Raw genomic sequence first — 21,220 nt, 5'->3', positions numbered from 1 at the left:
AATAAATGTGATCAACCTGGTCCATCTGCACTAGAGAAATGACAGCAAGACTGCCTTATTTCAGGTACACTTATGGCTTAAGACAGAATAAAAATAAAATTTTGCTTTTATTGAACATATGAAGAAGTCAGTTGAGGAATGAAAAACACATAGATTATTCTGATTCTGTAGTGTCATAAAATCTGTATCCTAATAATCAGGGACATGTTCTAGTGAGTGTTTAGTATATTCTGCTACTTTTATTTGACTTACATAGAATTTGAAAAGTTGGAAAGATTGGTTTTTCCAGTGAAAGGGAGTAGCTGGTCATGTTTAAATATTAATCAAATAAGTAGAATTGTAACACAATTCCACATTAATTTGCTTTTATGACTCCCTGAAAAGTTGATTTTGTTTTATAACTAACTTGTAACAAATAGAATAGTGAATGCAGCAAATATAATGACAATGATGCTTTTGATTAAGTGACGAGATGTTCTGTATGGCTTTATTGGTCATTAAATATTCTATTATATTAAATCTGTATAATATCCTATTTATTTCAAATACATTGCCTAAAAATGAGTGTCAGATTTCTAGGCAAGTCAGAAAGAAAATGAAATATATGTATATATTTCAAAGAATGTTGATTATGTACCTAATTTAGTGGTTTTTTTTGTTAATGAAAATGCTGCTATGTACTGAGCCAGTTTTCTTAGTGTACATCATACACAAATATCTCAACATATCATTCCATTTAGCAATTATATTACATTTTCCTGAGTTTATTATACAATACCATATTGAGAAATAAAAAGTCTAATATATCATGACACTGAAAATTTCTGTAATCATTTAGACCGCGAAAAATGAAGAATGGAAATGGAAAACTGCTCTTTATTATCTGACTTTTTCCTCCTGGGAATTTCCAGTAACCCTGACATGAAAGGGGTTTTATTTCTTGTGTTTCTTATTGTTTATATTATTATTCTGCTGTCAAATGTTGGAATGATCATTTTGATCAGAATGGATTCCCAGCTTCATACACCAATGTACTTCTTCCTCAGCAACCTGGCCTTCTCTGACTTATCCTATTCCACCGCAGTGGGACCAAAGATGCTGTTGGACCTTCTCGCAGAGAATAATCCAATCTCCTTTGTAGCCCGCTTCCTGCAATTCTTATTAGTATGTATCTTTATAGATATTGAGTGCATGCTTCTGGCAGTGATGGCCTTTGATAGGTACAAAGCCATCAGCAACCCTCTGATGTATGCTGTGGACATGTCCAGTAGAGTTTGTTACCAGTTCTTAACTGGAATTTATCTGTTGGGAACTATAGATGGCTTGATACATACTTCATTGACATTCAGCTTATGTTTCTGTGGCTCTACATATATTAATCAATTCTTCTGTGATTTTCCTGCTGTTTTATTACTTTCCTGTTCTGATACACAGGTCAATGAACTGGTATTGTTCACCCTTTTTGGTTTCATTGAACTGAGCACCATTTCAGGGGTCCTTATCTCCTATTGCTACATTATCTCCTCAGTTTTAAAGATCAGCTCTGCTGGGGGTCGTTCCAAGGCTTTCTCTACCTGTGCCTCTCACCTGACTGCAGTTGGGATTTTCCAGGGGACCATACTCTTCATGTATTTCAGACCTAGTTCTGCCTACTCTCTAGACCAAGACAAAATGACATCAGTCTTTTACCTCCTCATTATTCCCATGATAAACCCTCTGATTTACAGCTTGAGGAACAAGGATGTGAAAGAAGCCCTGGTCAGGCTCAGAAATAAAATGTGGTTCTAAGGGAATTTATTGACTACACAGAAATGTATCATGTCTATTGGCTTTCTACTGTACAAAACAAAATTGATAATATCAGTTTTTTAATTTACTAAGTATGTGTGCTGAAGTTTAATAATAAGAAGCAGTTTGAGACCAACGTATGTGTCTTACTCATTTATTTACTTTCAGAATATAGAGTACTCTATTTTAAAAAAGGTATCAAGGTAGAATTTTTAAAAACCCTGATGAATTAATAATTAGTAGTGAAGGACTTGTTTCCATTAGACTATTAACATAACCATTAACCGTTAATATGATTTGTTTAACCAAAACTCATATTAAATTTCCTGTGTTGACAATCAATCCACTTAACTATGATATTGGCATGCAAGAACTATAGGAAGTGATAAAAATCATGAAGGTATCCTCTAGCGAAGAAATTTGTGCTCCTCTATAAAATCAAAGACTCTTGGTGTCTCATACCAAATGAAGACACTAAGAAATGGTAAATCTATGAACCAAATTCCAGGCTTTCTCCTGACACCATGTGCAGATCACTGACTTTAGATTACCATCTTCCAGAACTGTGATCTACCTCTGAAAAGCGACCTTGACCTCAAGTATGCCATTTTCTGTAAAAAAGTCAGAAAGATGTGGAGACAATTGACATTCTTGGCAGAATTCATTCAGAGGAATACATTAAAATAACAAATGGGTGTGGCAAGTTATCGTCACTAACTTAGAAGATGTTGTATTCATGGAAATAAGCCTTATTCTTTAAACATATTGATGTGGGAGTGTCATATATCAATCTGTTGATTTCATTGGTTAAGCAATAAAGAAACTGCTTGGCCCTGTGGGAGGAATGAACAGAACAGAACGCTGGGAGGAAGAGGAAGTGAGGTCAGACTCGACAGCTCTCCTCTCAGGAGCAGACACCTCAGAGAGACGCCATGCTCCCAACTCCCAGGCAGACGCATGAAGCTCCGACCCAGGATGGACATAGGCTAGAATCTTCCCGGTAAGCGCACCTAGGGGCGCTACACAGATGATTAGAAATGGGCTAAATTAATATGTGAGAATTAGCCTAGAAGAGGCTAGATAGAAATGGGCCAAGCAGTGATTAAATGAATACAGTTTCCATGTAATTATTTCGGACATAAGCTAGCCGAGCAGGCGGCTGGGGTGTTGGGGACGCAGCCCCGCCCCTCATACTACAACATATCCTATTTATTAAGGCATGTAAACTATACTTGTATCCACATAGGTGTAGCCATTTATCTGTTAAAGTGATTGCATTAGTCAGACTTCCTTAGAGGAAGAGGAAAATAACAGAGAGAACGTATGTATGTATGTATGTATGTATGTATGTATGTATGTATGCACGTATTTATTCCAAAAGGGAATTATTATACTGACATACAGGTTGTGGTGCAACTAGTTCAACAATGGGTGTGTCTGACTGAAAGAATCTGGTATTTGTTTAATCTACACAGCTGAATGATTCAGCTGGTCTTCATTCTCCATTTGCATCTGAAGAAGCAGGTTTGGCTGCCAGTGAAGGAATGCCTCAGGAACAAGATAGATGAACTTGCCTTTAGAAGTAAGAGAAATCGGGCATGTATCTACCTTCATCATTGCCAATTTAGGGTGAGCCTTCATACCTTACATGACATTATTGAAACTATCTCCTGCAGATAAACCTGGCTGCTTTAGTTTTACTTGATTTCAAAGCCGTCAAACTGGCAGTCAAAATTAGACATTACAATGATTGTGGAATAAGTGAAGAGAGACTTCAAACTGTAAAACAAAACATATCTGACTTATGAAATCATCTTTCTGAATTTGTTATTTTGATAAATATATTGCTTGGTGGAATACTTTAGGAAATTAAAGCCTGACATGGAAACTCTGACAGATGCTGTTCTAATGAGACAGAATATTACATACTTTGTTGTACCTAAAATCACTCTTTTTATGTCTTCAATTTTTTCCTCTCATTATTTCCTTCCACACTTAATTTCTAAAATAACATCTCTTATATGTGTCATAAAGACAGTAGAAGTGTCAAGTCATTAAATACACTTAGGGTGTTGACCTTAAAATTTTTTAATTGTGTTTGTACATATGACTTTTGTCCTTCATTCTTGTTGCTGAAGATGAAATGTTATGAAGAATTAAATGTTATGATCTGTTTGGACATATGTGATATGCATCACAGTCTACTCTAATTTTATTTTACAAAGCATAGGAAATAAGCATTAAGTGTTTTTGGATTTTCTGTGCACTATATAATCTATCTACAAATTGATATTCCAATATTTTGATATCCCATTATTGTATCAAAAATATTTGTACCAGATGAATAATTTTTTATGTCCAAATAGTGGACTACAACTCCATTCTTTGGGAATAATATGTAAATAGTGAATAGTAGAAATAGAAAGCATCAATTTAATTTCTGGAGATCTAAAGGATAATTTGTTATTTTCCATGTAATGTCACTTCTTTTTCTTTGATTTATCGCTCAAATACAAAGGTTGGTTAATTAGTGATGATGTGCAATTTTTTCCACATTGAAGTAATTATTCTTTAAAATTGTTATTTCATGCTCACCAGTAAAGTTCTTCTGGTGAGGGGAGAGAAATGGCTTTTTAAATTTATTTCCTCAATAAAATATGATATTGGCAATTGGCTTTCAATTTGACTGTTCTTAGACAACTAAAGCCTATGGAAACAGTTATGTATGTGTTTGGCCAGCATTCCAGAGGATATTGTCATATGGGAGGCTGCTTAGTAGAAGGTATTGTACAACCCCTTCAGAATATAAATGGTGTTATCCATTGCTCTGGGTGTCCCTATGAAAGGAAATTGGAGTCAAAAAAGATACTGATATAGGTGTGCGCGTATGGTACTTTTATTCTTGTGTGAGCATATCTATGGATGCACTCTTCATGTCTGGGTATGATACTCAATGTCTTTCAGGTTTCCACAGTGAACCATGATCAGGCACACTGTAGGGTTTTCTTATACCATCAGCACTGGTAAAGGACTACTGACTGTTGTGGGAACTCCTTCTGTCAATAGTTTTTAAGATACTAGCCCATTTTGGGTATGGTCTCATGTACTAAAAGTTCAGATGAAAAGTATGCCCCTTTTTCTGCTGGATTCACTTAAAGTTCCCAGCTCATACAGAAGACTGCAGATTGCTATCCTTACTGTGAGTTTATCCCTAAATAAATAAACCAATCCAGAGTACTGTGGAACTCTTTGATACTATTACAATCAATCAAAATGTTTGGTTTCTTGGACAGAGAACATTAAGAGTAAAAATCAGAAACATGATTTTTTTATAAGGCAAATTATCTTTGTAGCAGAGCCAATTATAGAAAATTATAAAAAATCAAAATGGAGAATTGTGTCAGCTTATCTCAACTGAATCAACCACAATACATCTCCTGCACCTCAGACTCAGAAACCATTGTGAAAGAGGGGTGGAAAGATTGTAAAAGTCAAAGGAAAAAATGATTTGACTTTGTCATTGGATCTCCGAGAATGTCAGGACCTATATTCATAAAATGTCACTGACATGACAGGATAAACATGACCTGAACAAAGAATACACCAGTAGACATGCAAATATTGACAGGGGTATCACAAGAGGCATCATCACTAAACAAAGAAACACATGTAATTAAAGAATGCTGAGAGTGTATACTTGGGAGACAGAGATAAGTAGATGTCTATGAGTTTGAAGCCAGTCTGGTCAACAGTGCAAGTTGCAAGACAAGCTCCAAAGCTACAGAGAAATCCTTTCTCGAAAAAACAAAATATGAAAATAAACAAATCATGTGAGACAATGGTCTGTACTCTGTCAATTATACTTTAAATAAATGCTAATTGGCCAGTAGTCCAGCAGGACAACCAGACAGGAAGTAGAGGTAGGTCAATGAGAACAGGAGAATTCTGGGAAAAAGGAAGTCCTAGTCTGCAGTCCTGATCCAGCCACAGAGCAAGCAAGATGTGACTACCATGCTGAAAAATGTACCAAGTCACGTGGCTAACATAGACAAGAATAATGGACTAATATAAGTTATAAGAGTTAATAGAAGTCTGAGCTAATGGACCAATCAGTTTATAGGTAATGTGGACCTCTGTGTGATTTCTTAGAAATTTAATGACTGTAGGAACTGGACAGGACAGAAACCTTGGACAACAAACAAACAAACAAAGAATCTTGAGAGTGGAAAAATTAGTTTTCCTCAGGAAAGAATACACAATTAGCTACCCTGTACCAAATATTCAGTCCTGAAAATAGGCATACAAATAATGGTACGCAGAGAGAGCAGATGCAATTTTTGTATTCAAGCATGTCTTTGTGTTGGACTGGCCAACTTTTTCACATGTTCCTGAAAAGGGGAGTGAGGATTGAGGAAAGAAATATAAGGGACAGAAGGTAAGAGTTGGAAGGGCTTTCAGGGAATACTGTAACACCGTCAGGTTTATTACTGATAGTCCTTATGTTCCCCAATTAAAAGGGGAAGGCAAAGACTCCTTCCCATAATACAAGAAAGAAACAAGCTTAATTAGCTCTTTACATCTCAAAACGCCTAGTAACCATGCCCTAAGTCCTGTTGTTTAATCTTTGAGTTGCAAGACATCCAGTAGTCGCACTGTTGGCCAAATATCCTGCTATCTGTCCTTGAGGAGCAAGAATAGGTTTGAATTCTCTGACCTTTAGTCAAAATGGAATGGATTCAAAACTGTGTGCTCTCACACATGTGCACATGCAGGTGCATGTGTCTGCATATGTGTGCATGTGTGTAACAATAATTAAAAAAACAGGCTATTACTTTTAAAGAGAATGAAGGAGATACATAGAAATAATGCTTGAAGGGAGGAAGGAAGAGGTGGGAATGTTACTATTTTCACAGTTTACATTAGCACATTTTAAAGTAGGTTGTGGGTGAAATTGCCGTGAACATGGAAGAATCGAAACAAATAAGGAAGAATGTAGACACCATTGCTTAAAGTTCAATTTCAGTTTCATTGAATGACTGATTTCACTAAAATTTCTAAAAAAAAGTCTGTCACCATTAATATGTCACTCTAAAAATGCAGACAAGGATAAGCAGTGAATATGATAACTATGGGTGCATTGGTTGTATATTCGCAAGAAAAGCACTGAGAGATGAGTGTAATTAATCACATTGGAATAACTCAGAAGAGTCAGAGCCTCAGGAGAATTAAATCTCAACAGTCTCAGATGAATATAAATGTGATGAACTTATCTTCAAGTACAACAGGAAGGCTAGGAAGACTCTCTTGTCACAGGTGGGTTAAGTGGTTATTTGTAAAAAAAATACAAGAAAAAAGTATTATAGTCTTTCCTGGACATGATCTAAAGTACAAGAGAAAATAAATAAGTAGCTTTATTTCTGCTTAGGTAGTTAGGTAAATTCTACTTAGTATCTACAAGCAACATTTTATTATTATATGTTAATGAATTTGTTTCTTCCTTTGTTCTATATAAAGAATATCAAGTATCTCTTTAAACTGTTATTCTATGATTCATTCTTTTTCCATGTGTCCTCTCTCACTCTCCTCTGTCCACTTTTTGTATAAAAATAATAAAACACAAAAATAACCAGAAAATTCACATAGAACTGCTCAAGTAAACACTAAATATATAAAGATTTTGTTTGTACAATTTTTCTAATTAACTTGCATTTACATCTAAATCTTAAAGTCAAGTTAAGAGTTAAATTGAGCAAAAATATTTGCTATAAGCAACTGTTGCCACTTCTTGCAAGTTCTGGTTTATTTGTGAAAGGTTTTGTCATCTGAGCATATTTAAGTAAATAAAAAAGTTTAGAAAGACAGTAGTTAGTGATGATTGATAGGTAATAAGAAATTGTTTTTCATCTTTATGTAAACACCTAAAAAACTGAAATAGTACCCCAAATCTCTTAATCTATTGTCTGCTAATATGTATAGATACATATAAAATTTGTAATAAAAATATGATACTGATTATGACTATAATAAGACTGTATAAAATATATCTTATGTTAAATTTGTCTGTAATTTTTTCACTTTCTTCACACTACGTGAGATCATAAATGAGGATTTTTTATTCACACATTTTACTGAATGATGAGTGATGGAGATAAAGACAAGTCATATAGATCATGTCTTAAAAATATAAATAGATAGGTAGATAGGTGGGCATATATATATATGATAGATAGATAGATAGATAGATAGATAGATAGACAGACAGACAGATAGATAGATAGATAGATGGATGTAGACATAAATGTAAAAGTCAACATAATGATTCTCCTCTATGATGACTTTTCAATGATCATACTATATTACTGCTGCATTTTATGTTAGCTGTTTTCTTAGTGTGCTTGTGCACCTGGTGTATGCCTAAGAATGTGAATATTTTCTGCATTAAAATCTGTATACAAAAGAAAACAAAACCCTAAAAATCCATTATCTTAATGAGTTTTGTAACTATTTAGATCATGCATAAAGAAGAATGGACAAGAGAAACTGCTCATCTGCACCTGAATTTCTTCTGTTGGGGATTACCAACAAGCCAGAGATGAAAGTAACTTTGTTCATAGTATTTCTGATTGTTTACCTTACTATTCTTCTGACAAATCTAGGAATGATCACATTAATCAGAATGGATCCTCAGCTTCACACACCAATGTACTTCTTCCTCAGCCATCTCTCTTTGTCTGACCTCTGCTATTCCACTGCAGATGGCCCCAAGATGCTGGTAGTCCTTCTTGGAGAAAATTCAATTTCATTTATTGGCTGTTTTCTCCAACTCTTGATTGTCTCTATTTTTATAGATGTTGAGTGCATGCTTCTGGCAGTGATGGCCTTTGATAGGTACAAAGCAATCAGCAACCCTCTGATGTATGCTACTGACATGTCTAGTAAAGTTTGTTGTCAGTTCTTAACTGGAATTTACCTTATAGGAACTATAGATGGTTTGATACATACCTCATTGGCATTCAGCTTATGTTTCTGTGACTCTACTCAGATTAATCACTTCTTTTGTGATTTACCTCCTGTCTTACTTCTTTCCTGCTCTGACACACAGCTCAATGAACTTGTATTGTTCGCTCTTTTTGGTTTTATTGAACTGAGCACCATCTCAGGAGTCCTCATTTCTTACTGCTACATCATCTCATCTGTGGTAAAGATCAGCTCTTCTGGGGGATGGATCAAGGCTTTCTCTACCTGTGCCTCCCACCTGACTGCAGTTGGGATTTTCCAGGGGACCATGCTCTTCATGTATTTTAGACCTAGCTCTGCCTACTCTCTAGATCAAGACAAAATGACATCAGTCTTTTACCTCCTCATTATTCCCATGATAAACCCTCTGATTTACAGTTTGAGGAACAAGGATGTAAAAGAAGCTTTGAGCAGACTCAGAAATAAAAGATTACTTTAAGAAAATGCCTTATATTTACACAAGCATATTTATGATAGTTGAGGTTTTATATTCTACCATTCATATGAATCAATAACATCAGTTTGTTAAAGATTATGAAATGTCTGTAGCATATTTTAATATCTAAATAATTGTTTTAGACTCTAAATATATTTTACTATAATAATGTATTTCACTAATGTTTAATTTTTATGTTATGAAACTTTTATTATCAATCAATTCTGATTCTTCTATTTTATTATTTAGACTTAAATGTACTATTATATGATTTTGATGGAGGAAGGTTGTAGTATTAGGAGGCAGCGGGGTGCTGCATTCCCAGCACCCTGGCCACCTGCTCGGCTAGCTTATGCCCTGAAATAACAACACACAAACTGTATTCATTTAAACACCGCTTGGCCCATTTCTATCTAGCCTCTTCTAGGCTAGCTCTCGCACCTAGACTAGCCCATTTCTAATAATCTGCTGTAGCCCACGAGCTGGCTTACCAGGAATGATCTTAACCTGCATCTGCCTGGAGTGGGAGAACCATGGCGACTCCTGACTCAGCTTCTTTCTCCCAACATTCTGCTCTGTTTACTCCACCCACCTAAGGGTCGGCCTATCAAATGGGCCTAGCAGTTTCTTTATTGCTTAATCAATGAAATCAACAGATTGATATATGACACTCCCCCATCAGAAGGTCATTGGTTAAAAAATAAAGAAACTGCCTTGGCCCATTTTATTGGTTAGAACATAGGTGGGTGGAGTAACAGAACAGAATGCTGGGAGAAAGAGGAAGTGAGCTCAGAGACGCCATGCTCCCCTCTCCCGAGCAGACGCGATAGCTCTGCTCTCTGAGGCAGACACATGAAGCTCAGACCCAGGATGGATGTAGGCTAGAATCTTTCCCAGCAAGATTGATGTGACACATATTATTAGAGATGGGTTGATTGGGATATGAGAATTATCCTGTAAGGGCTAGAGTTAATGGGCCAAGCAGTGTTTAAAAGAATACAGTTTTTGTGTTGTTATTTCTGGTGTAAAGCTAGCCATGCAGGAGCCAAGCGGGACGAAAAGCAGGCCTGCAGCTCTCATTACAACAGAATGGCGCCCAGGCGTGTGGACAACTGAATCCACTGAAAGCCTGAGAAAGCTTGGGAAAGAGAAAAGCATGTTTTCTTGGTAGCAACAATTTCTCGGGTCTACTCTGCTTGCTAGAGGCAAGCAAGCACTCTCATCTAAGAGAGGCTTCCTGACTCAGTTTTAGATGCAAAACCCTGCAGCTCATTAAGAGGTCCTGCCACAAAACACTGACGAAAAGCTGAACACATGCTTTTTGGTTTTCAGCCATAGCAGGAAAAAAGCTGTGCCATTTAAAAATGCCGGCTTTCTGGGCTGTCCTGCCAGGGCAAACTCTGACTCTTTTATGCAGGTGGTTCATGCGGTTTGCAAGCATAGGCTGCTGTAGCTCCCTTGCTGGCAGGGACCTTGAAATGCCATAGAGTTGTGGCAATAAACATGGCAACAGCTTGTATCTCTGCCATGAGGCTGGATCCAGCCGCCAAAGCAACAGCTTTAGTCCTACCAATATTGCTTGGTAAATTAAAGACTCATGTGGTCAAAAAAGAGACATATACAATAAAAGAAAGATTCAAAGTCAAATAAAATGTTTAAATCATTTACAGAGTGTTAAAAATATATGCAAATTAAACGTTAGAGTTCTTAAAAGTAAAAAATGAAAGAAAGAGAGTAGTTGGGTGTAGTAGTACACATCTTTAATCCCAACACTTGGGAGGCAGAGGGAGATTGACCTCTGTGACTTCAAGGTGTGGTAGCACATGCCTTTAATCCCAGTGCCTAGAAGGGGGGGACAAACAGATCTCTGTGAGTTCAAGTTGTAGTAGTGTACACCTTTAATCCCAATGCCTGGGAGGCAGAGACAGGCAGATCTCTGAGAGTTCAAGGGCAGCCTGGTCTACAGAATTATTCCAGGTCAAAGATACAGAGAACCTGTTTCAAAAAGCAAAAAATAAAAGTAAATATAAACAAAATAGAGGTTAAAGTGCACAAAGATGGAAAATAGACAGAGAATTTTGATACTGTCTGCTATTATGCTCTCTTTGAATTGTTTGAATGCTGAGGAAGGAGCAACAGCTGCTAAAAGGTATTTGTTTATAAATGCTGCTGAACTAATCCAACATAGAGATTTTGAAAATACTTTGACTTTAGAATTTGGATCTAAGGATATGATACTTTGGAAAGGGGTTTCTTCTTTTGTTTTCAAAGAAGATGAGACCCTGTGGATTTCTTCTATTCCAATATGGTATGATGGACTATGCCCTCCTAAAGGGTTGCTGTGTACACCTTCAGAAAATTGCTTGGCTCAACTGCCAACTGAGATGAAACTAGCACACAGGTTATACCATGAAAGACCTAACTAACGATGCCCCCATTCAGCAGGAAGCAGCTTGGAGAGAAAAAAACTGTGCCCATATTCCCAAATATTGTTTATCAATCTTCTTTTACATTTAAAGGAGGATATGATATAGATATGAATAATTTACATTGATATGGATTTTGCTTTAGTGATTTAAATTTGTCAATTTTGTTATATGTATATGTGTTTCTGATATTGATTAAGGTATTGGGATTGTATAGTTCATTTAAACATGTAATGTATATAGGTTGTTAATAGATAATCATAATAGTCAAGTTTGTAGTCATGTTAGTTAAGATTTTCTAGATGTACATAGATATATTTTAGATAGGCATTCTTCATATCTTTCAAAGATTATAGAATATGGCATTTTAAATGTTTTAATAACTAAGGGTCTTTCATGACAATGAGACACTCTGCTCCTGGCAGCACCAATCTACTTCAGGAAGAAGATGGGCATCGAAGAAGATCCTTATGGAGTTTGATAGCCATTTGGGCAAGAAACTACTCTTGTCTTGACTATTGCATAAATTGGACACAGAGAACCCGCAGAGAGGACTACTGAACTTGCCTAAAGGTGAGATGATCTTTCAGGGTTCCTGATTCATGAAGGAATCTGTAAGACATTCTTCAGGACACAACAGATAGTGACTGAACTGACTTTGAAATTTCCTGCTTCATTGAAATGTCTGCTGGAAACTATGGGCCTGTAGGCCGAAGATGGATGCCCCAATGGTACAGAGGAACTTTGGATGACAGTCCAGGCAGCAAGATGTCTCTGTGATTTCTAGAGTTTTGTAAGTTGCTTACTTCTTGTTTGATTAGGTAATATTATATCTTTCTGGAGTCTTTGACGGAGTTGAAGAATAGTTAGTTACATAGTTTTCCTTAGTTATGATAAAAGATAAAGTAGATGTAAATATTGTAACTGTAATTCTTGCTTTATAACTTTTATTATATGTAATTTTGCTATGTTAAAGTTAAAGCCTTTCCTTTTTTATTTAAACAGAAAAAGGGAAAATGATAGAGGAAGGTCATTGGTTAAAAAATAAAGAAAATGCCTTGGCCCACTTTATTGGTTAGAACATAGGTGGGTGGAATAAACAGAACAGAATGCTGGGAGAAAGAGGAAGTGAGCTCAGAGACGCCATGCTCCCCTCTCCCGGGCAGACGCGATAGCTCTGCTCTCTGAGGCAGATGCATGAAGCTCAGACCCAGGATGGATGTAGGCTAGAATCTTTCCCGGTAAGACTGATGTTACACATATTATTAGAGATGGGTTGATTGGGATATGAGAATTATCCTGTAAGGGCTAGAGTTAACGGGTCAAGCAGTGTTTAAAAGAATACAGTTTGTGTGTTGTTATTTCTGGTGTAAAGCTAGCCATGTGGGAGCTGGGTGGGATTAAAAGCAGGCCCGCAGCTCTTATTACAACATCATTTATTTCATTTTTCTACATTTTTGTGCTCTGAATTTCTTTACAAACAAACAATGTTATTCAAGAATGAGTATATGCCAGTGGAATTAAACTGAGTACTCTAAACTTTGTTTATGATCAGGTGAATCCAAAATTGAAAAAGACACAGAGACACAGGAACTAATCTTCAGGAAAATAAATAATATATCCACTTGGGCAGCTCATTGACTTTGGGCTGAATTATTTCTTCTTATATCTCAATATCTGCCTGTGTGGTAGAGGAAGGAAATGTATCATAGAGTTTATTATTAAAGAAATTATTTAGATGTAAACAAGTCCATACTAGTTAGAATTTAAAGAACTTTGACATATGTTGCTTTAAAAAAGCTATTTAAAGGATTCTGCTATAAAATTCTTCTATGCTGGAGTTATAAACTGTCAAGCCCTCCACTTTTCTTCTGTCCTCTCTATTTCAATCACAGTGATATGTTCTCTTGTACAAAAGATTTGCATCCTCAATCAAGTATTTACTGTTATTCACTTTCTTAAATATGTACCTGCAATATAAACTGTAAAGATGTTATCAATCTCAGAATACCAACTATGTTATCCAAAGGACTTCAGTTGTATCTGAGACACAAAGAGGAAAAAATAAATAAGCCTTTCCATTTTCTTTTTCATCTTTATGTATCAGGTTACTGAAGCACTAAAGAAGCAAATCAGGTTCCTTTGGACATGTGGTTCTTACATTGAATGTTGCCATAAGACAGGGTGACATCATTTTCCATTACAATTTATTCTTTTTTTGTTGAAAATATACTTTTATATTATATATGTTGATTATGTTTTCCCCTTCCATTATTCTTCTAAGGTCCTCTTCACCACCCCTCCTTTTAGCATCTACATGTTTCATGTTTCTCATTAGAAAACAAACAGGAAATTCACAATGATAACTCCAGCTAAGACTCCTAACAATAGTAGAATGGGTGCCAAAACTGCCCTTCTCCTGCAATACAATTGGTGACAACCCTAATTGCAGTCAGAGAAACTTCATCCACTGGACCAAGCTCATCTGGGAGTTCTTGTGAAGAGAGGGAGGAGGGATTGTAAAAGCCATGGGGTGTCAAGGTCAGAGGAGGGTAACCCACAGAGAGAACTGACTGGAGCTCTTGGGAGCTCAATGACTCTGAACCCACAGCTTGAAACCCTGCATGGGACAGACATAGGATCTCTGCATGGGTGTGACAGTTGTGTAGATTGATCCTTTTGTGGGTCTCCTAACAGTGGGATCAGGACCTGTCCCTGGCACTTAACCTGGCTTTTGGGAACTTATTTTCCATGCTGGGATGCTTTGCACAGCCTTGATGCAAAGCGGGGAGCTTGGTGCTACTTCAATGTGATGTGGTGTGCTTTGTTGACTCCCAAGGGAAGCCTGTACATTTCTGAAAGGAGACTGAGGTGGAAGAGGAGTAGATGCTGGGAGATGGGGGTGAAGGACTAGATAGGAGACTGGGGTAGAGAACAGGAGAAGAGGAGGTAGGAGAAACTGTGGTTAGTATGTAAAATAAATGAAAAAAAAACAGGCTTCTAAGGTATAAAAATAAAATATACTAAAATAAATCAAAAACAAAAAAATCAAAAAAGGAATAAAAAATATATAGTCTCAGAGATCCACCAGTCTGCACACAGGAATTCCAATAAACACTAAACTGAAAAACATATAAGCAAAAGTCCTGAAAAGAGGGAGTGAGGAAGAAAGAGAAGGAGGGATGGAGGGAGATAAGAAGGGAGAAAGAAAGAGAGAGAGAGAATGATAAAATTTTTAAAAAATGAAAGCAAATACAGAAAAAAACTTTAACGGACATGATGAGACAAGGATTGACTAATTTCCAAAGAAGCCTTTGAATCAATTTTTAGTTAGACATCTACTGATGGGAATTCAGCCTTCCTTTAAGAGTATTCTCTTTCCCTAGTGAGGCTCACTTGGAGAAAATAACTTTTCATCTGCAAGTAGATATCACTTGGTAATAAATTTTTGGTTTGTGGTAAGTCCATGTGTCCACTTCTTTCTGCTCTAGCACAGCATCTGCTTAAGACCTGTGCTATTCCTCTGCAAGACATGTCAGTCTCTGTGTGTCCATATGTATATTTGTTGCTCCCTATAGGAGCCCTTACCAGTTGGGAGGAGTGGATGGGAGGTGGACTTGGAGGGGAGGCAAATGGGAGGAGAGGTAGGAGAGAGAACTGTGGATGGAATGTAAAACGAAATTTAAAGACAAAAAGATTTTTAAAAGGCATTCTATATAGGAGAAAATGATAAAAGAAAAAAACTTATTTTTTTTTATTTTTCCATTCAAATATTTACGATTCCTTCCCTCCTCCCAATCCCCTCCCGCTCCCCACTCCCCCTCCTCCCAATCCCCTCCTGCTCCTCCACTCCCCCTCCTCCTTCTCCCTTCCTGCTTGAGAGAGGGCAGGGAACCCTGCCCTGTGGGAATTCCAAGGTCCTCCCCCCTACATCCAGCCCTAGGGAGTTGTGCATCCATATAGACTAGGGTCCCAAAAAGTCAGAGCATGCCATCAAAAAGTCCCAGTGTCTTTATCAATGGCTTCTCAATCAGCCCCCATTGTCAGCCACAATCAGAGAGTCCGGTTTGATCACATGCTCATTCAGCTGGATTTGGTGAGGTCCCATTAGAACAGGCACACTGTCTCAGTTGGTGGACCAACCCCACCAGGCCCTGAGTTCCTTGCTCGTCTTCTCCCTCCTTCTGCCCTTCAACTCGACCTTGGGATCCCAGTCCCTTGCTCTGATGAGGGTCTCTGTCTCTATCTCCGAGATAATCATCAGTGTGATAGTGGGGCAAGGCCAGTTCAGGCACCCTCTCTTCTGCTGTCCAAGGACCTAGCTAGGGAGCTCCCAGTGGACACCTGGGATCCCCTCTAGAGCCAAGTCCCTTGCCAAACCTAAAATGGATTCCTTAATGTAGGTATCTTCTTCCCTGCTCCTATATCTGCCCTTCCTCCATCTATACCCTCCCACTCCCCTAAACTCTTACCAGTCCTCCCCTCACCCCACCTCTGTTCTCACTCCCATGCTCACAACTTTCGCCCTGCAATCTTGTTTGCTTCCAATTTCCAGGAGGATCTATATATGTTTTTCTTTGAGTTCACCTTGTTATTTGGCTTCTCTAGGCTTGTGAACTATAAGCTTAATGCCCTTGGTTTATGGCTAGCGTCCACAAATGAGTGAGTACATACCATATTCATCCTTTTGGGTCTGGGTTATCTCACTCAGGATAGTATTTTCTATTTCCATGCATTTGCATGTAAAATTCAAGATGTTATTGTTTTTTACTGCTGCGTAGTACTCTAATGTGTATATATTCCACACTTTCTTTATCCATTCTTCCATTGAGGGGCATCTAGGTTGTTTCCAGGTTCTAGCTATTACAAATAATGCTGCTCTGAACATAGTTGAACAAATGCTTTTGTAGTATGATTCGGCATCTCTTGGGTATATTCCCAAGAGTGGTATTGCTGGATCCTGAGGTAGGTTGGTTCCCAATTTCCCAAGAAACTGCCACACTGATTTCCAAAGTGCTTGCCCAAGTTTGCATTTTCACCAGCAATGAGTGTTCCCCTTATTGTACATCCTCTCCAGCATAGGCTCTCATTGTTGTTTTTGATTTTAGACATTCTGACAGGTGTAAGATGGTATCTCAAAATTGTTTTGATTTGCATTTCCTTAATCACTAAGGAAGTTGAGCATGACCATAAGTGTCTCTTGGTGATTGGAACTTCCTCTGTTGAGAATTCTCTGTTCAGTTCAGTACCCCATTATTTCAATTGTGTTAATTAGAGTTTGAAAATTTAGTTTCTTGAGTTCTTTATATATCTTGGAGATCAGACCTTTGTCTGATGTGGGGTTGTTGACTTTAAGGCTTTGACGAAAAACTTATTTTTTATAAAGATTTCTATTTATTTGTTTTCTTTTACATCCTGACCAAAGCTTCCACTTCCTCCTGTCCACCCAGTCCCTCTTCCACCACCTCCATCTACTGTTGTGGGAGCTGAGGGCCTCATTCCTGCCACCCCAGCTCCTGGTCACCTGGCTAGCTTATGCCCCGAAATAACAACACACAAATTGTATTCTTTTAAACACTGCCTGGCCCATTAGTTTCAACCTCTTAACCCATTTCTAAAAATCAATGTAGCACCACTAGGTCGCTTACCGGGAAAGATTCAGCATGTCTGACCTGGCAGCTTGCTTCATCGTGTCTGTCCCAGAGAGGGGAAGCATAGCGTCTGTCTGAGGTGTCTTACCTCACTTCCTCTTCCTCCCAGCATTCTGTTCTGTTTACTCCACCCACCTATGTTCTAACCTATGAGGGCCAAGCAGTTTCTTTATTATAATTAACCAATGACCTTCCTCCATCATTTCCCCTTTTTCTGTTTAAACAAACAAAAAAAAAATGGAGGGCTTTCACTTAACATAGCAAAATTACATATAACAAAACAGTTATCAAGTAAAAATTACAATAATATTTATCATAACTAAGGAAAACTATAACTATAACTAACTATTCCTCAACTCCATCAAAGACTCCAGAAAGATACAATATTACCTAAGCAAACAAGAAATAAGCAACTTCCAAACTCTAGAAATGACAGAGACATATTGCTACCCAGACATTCACCCAAAGTTTCTCTGTACCGTTGGGGCATCCATCTTCAGCCTACAGGCCCATAGTTTCCAGCAGACATTTCCATAAAGCAGGAAAATTCAAAGGCAGTTCAGTCACTATCTGTTGTGTTCTGAAGAATGTCTCACAGACTATTTCATGAATCAGGAACCCTGAAAGATTATCTCACCTTTAGGGAAGTTCAGCTGTCCTCTCTCTGTGGGTTCTCTGTGTCCAGTTTATGCAATATTCAAGGCAAGAGCAGTTTTTTGCCCAAATGGCTATCAAATACCATAAGGATCCTCTTTGATGCCCCTCTTCTTCTTGAAGTTGATTGGTGGTGCTAGGAGCAGATATGTCTCATTGTCATGAAAAATCCTAAGTTATTGAAACATTAAATAGCATATTCCGTAGTCTTTGAAAAATATGAAGAATGCCGATCTAACTGAAATATATCTCTATATATCTAAAAAATCTAATTAACATGGCTACAAAGTTGACTATTATTAATGATTATCCATTAACAACCTATATACATTACATTTTTAAATGAACTACACAATCACAATACCTTAATCAAGATTGGAAACAAATATACATATAACAAAATTGACCTTAAATTTAAATCACTAAAGCAAAATCCATATCAATGTAAATTATTCATACCTATATCATATCCCCCTTTAAATGTTAAAGAACATTTATAGACAATATTTGGGAATATGGGCACAGTTAATTCTCTCCAAACTGCTTCCTGCTGTATGGGGGAGCTGTTATTCAGGTCTCTGGTATTACCTGTGTGCTAGATTCATCTCAGTCAGCAGTCAAGTGAAGTAATTTTTTGAAGGTGTTCACAGCAACCCTTCAGGAGGGCGTGGTCCACCATACCATATTGTAATAGAAGAAATCCACAGGGTCTCATCTTCTGTGAAAACAAAAGAAGAATCTCTTTTCCAAAGTATTGTATTCTTAGATCCAAATTCTAAAGTCAAGGTATTTTCAAAATATCTATGTTAGATTAGTTCAGAAGCATTTATAAACAAATATCTTTTGGCATCTGTTGCTCCTTCCTCAGCATTCAAACAATTCAAAGAGAGCATAATAGCATTCAATATAAAAATTCTCTGTGTACTTTCCATCTTTGTGTGGCTTTATTTTAATCTCTATTTTGTTTATTTTTACTTTTATTTTATATTCTTTGTATATCTTTGTCCTGGAATAACTCTGTAGTCCAGGCTGTCCTTGAACTCTCAGAGATCCGCCTGTCTCTGCCTCCCAGGCATTGGGATTAAAGGTGTATGCTACCACACCTTGAAGTCACAGAGTTCAACTCTGAGGTCAATCTACCTACCTCTGCCTCCCAAGTGTTGGGATTAAATGTGTGTACTACCACACCCAACGACTTTCTTTCTTCCTTTTTTTTTTACTTTTCAGAACTTTAACTTTTAGCCTGCATATATTTTTAAAACACTGTATATCATTTAGAGATTTTCTTTGTCTTTGAATCTCTCTTTACTCTATATCTCTATTTTTGTGACCAAATGAGTCTTAAATTATGGAGTAATATGGGTAGGATTAAAGCCGTGGCTTTGGCAGCTAGATCGAGCCCATTCCTTAGCTTTCCAGCCTCATGGCGGATGTACTGGTTGTAGCAATGTTTATTGCCACAAGTCTATGGTGTTTCAAGGTCCCTGCCAGAAAGCGAGCTTCAGCAGCCTTTGCTTGCAAACTGCACAAACTGCCTGCATAAAAGAGTCAGAGTTTGCCCTGGCAGAACAGCCCAGAAAGCCAGTTTTTTTCCTGCTATGGCTGAAAACCGAAAAGCATGCGTTCAGCTTTTTGTCAACACCATTTAAGTGTTTCGTTGCAGGACCTCTTAATGAGCTGCCGGGTTTTGCAGCTAAAGGTGAGTCAGGTAGCCTCTCTTAGATGAGAGCACTTGATTGCCTCTAGCAAGCTGAGTAGACCCAAGAAATTGTTGCTACCAAGAAAACATGCTTTACTCTTTCCCAAGCTTTCTCAGGCTTTCAGTGGATTCAGTTGTCCACACGTCTGGGTGCCATTCTGTTGTGGGAGCTGCGGGGCACGTTCCTGCTGCCCCAGCTCCTGGTTGCCTGGCTAGCTTATGCCCTGAAATAACAACACACAAATTGTATTCTTTTAAACACTGCCTGGCCCATTAGTTTCAACCTTTTAACCCATTTCTAAAAATCTATGTAGCACCACTAGGTGTGCTTACCGGGAAAGATTCAGCATGTCTGACCTGGTGGCTTGTTTCATTGTGTCTGGCCCAGAGAGGGGACGCATAGTGTCTGTCTGAGGTGCCTTACCTCACTTCCTCTTCCTCCCAGAATTCTGTTCTGTTTATTCCACCCACTTATGTTCTAACCTATGAAGGCCAAGCAGTTTCTTTATTATAATTAACCAATGACCTTCCTCCATCAATCTACCCTCATCTACTCCTTCTTCTGTTTCTCTTCAGAATAGTGTAGATCTCCCAATGATATCATTCTGCCATGGTAAATGAAGCTCCAGTGAGATTAGGTACTTCCTCTTCTATTAAGGCTAGATGAGGCAATCTGGTAGAAGAAATTGGTCCCAAAGCAGGTAACAGAGTCAGAGACAGCCCTTGCTCCCACTGTTAGGAGTTCCAGAAGAACACCAAGTTATCCATCTGTAATTTATATCCCAAGGGCCTATGTCAGTCGTATGCCAACTCCCTGGTTGTTAGTTCAGTCTCCTTGAGCCCTTGTGAGCCCAGGCTAGTTGGTTCTGAGTTTTCTTGTTGTGTTCTTGACCCTTGATTCCACTGGCTCCTGCAAAATCCTTACTCCCCTTCTTCTTCTGGATTCCTTGTATTCCACCAAATGTCTGGCTGTGGGTGTCTGTATTTGTTTACATCAGGTGCTGGGTGAAGCCTCTCTAATCACAGTTGGGTTGGATACCCATCTATGAGCACAGCAGAATATCATTAGGAATCATTTCATTGACTTTTTTTTTGCCATTTGTGTATGGTTCTTTCCTAGTTCTCTGAGCTTCTTAGTCTCTGGGTATGGGTCTCAAGCTGGGCCATCCTGTGATCATTCCCACAATTTTGGTGCCACCTTACTCCAGCATATATTGTAGGCAAGACAAATTGTAGTGCAAAGGTATTATGGCTGGCTTGGTGTCACAATACCTCCACTTTAAGTCTTGTCTAGTTACAGGAGATGTCCAGTTTAGTGTCTCCCTATTTCCCATGGCAAGTAGTTTTAGCTAAGGTCACCCTTATAGATTGCTGGGAGGTTCCATTGCATGATATCACTAGTTCATCCCAGAGAGGCCTGAAGATTCCAGTTGCCTCTATCAATCCCTTCATCCTTCCCATACTTGGTCCCTTCTATCCCAATCCCCAACCCTCAAGCCCCCATACAAAGGAAATATCTATTTTATTTCCCCTTCACAGTGAGATTCAT

The 21,220-nt window shown here is 38.0% G+C and overlaps 2 protein-coding genes across 2 annotated transcripts; both read left to right on the top strand.

The window, feature by feature from the left end:
- The first annotated feature begins 855 nt into the window (after window positions 1–855).
- Window positions 856–1,788, top strand: LOC121452606 (olfactory receptor 5W2-like). The gene has a single exon (XM_041658842.1). It carries the CDS (start codon window positions 856–858, stop codon window positions 1,786–1,788), a length of 933 nt encoding a protein of 310 aa, XP_041514776.1.
- Window positions 1,789–8,314: 6,526 nt separating this feature from the next.
- LOC121452538 (olfactory receptor 5W2-like) lies at window positions 8,315–9,244 on the top strand. The gene has a single exon (XM_041658724.1). The coding sequence runs from the start codon at window positions 8,315–8,317 to the stop codon at window positions 9,242–9,244; it is 930 nt and encodes a 309-aa protein (XP_041514658.1).
- Window positions 9,245–21,220: the final 11,976 nt, after the last annotated feature.

The sequence above is a fragment of the Microtus oregoni genome, unplaced genomic scaffold (assembly GCF_018167655.1).
Source record: "Microtus oregoni isolate MIOR12 unplaced genomic scaffold, Mior012 000009F_ref0000495, whole genome shotgun sequence".
NCBI classification, from domain to species: Eukaryota; Metazoa; Chordata; class Mammalia; order Rodentia; family Cricetidae; genus Microtus; species Microtus oregoni.
Note: the sequence above shows the minus strand (reverse complement) of the source record. Positions and strands in the feature narration are given on the sequence as shown.

Bases quoted from the DNA above. Each gene is read 5' to 3' on its own strand.
- LOC121452538 (XM_041658724.1), top strand. From the start codon at position 8,315: ATGGACAAGAGAAACTGCTCATCTGCACCTGAATTTCTTCTGTTGGGG.
- LOC121452606 (XM_041658842.1), top strand. From the start codon at position 856: ATGGAAATGGAAAACTGCTCTTTATTATCTGACTTTTTCCTCCTGGGA.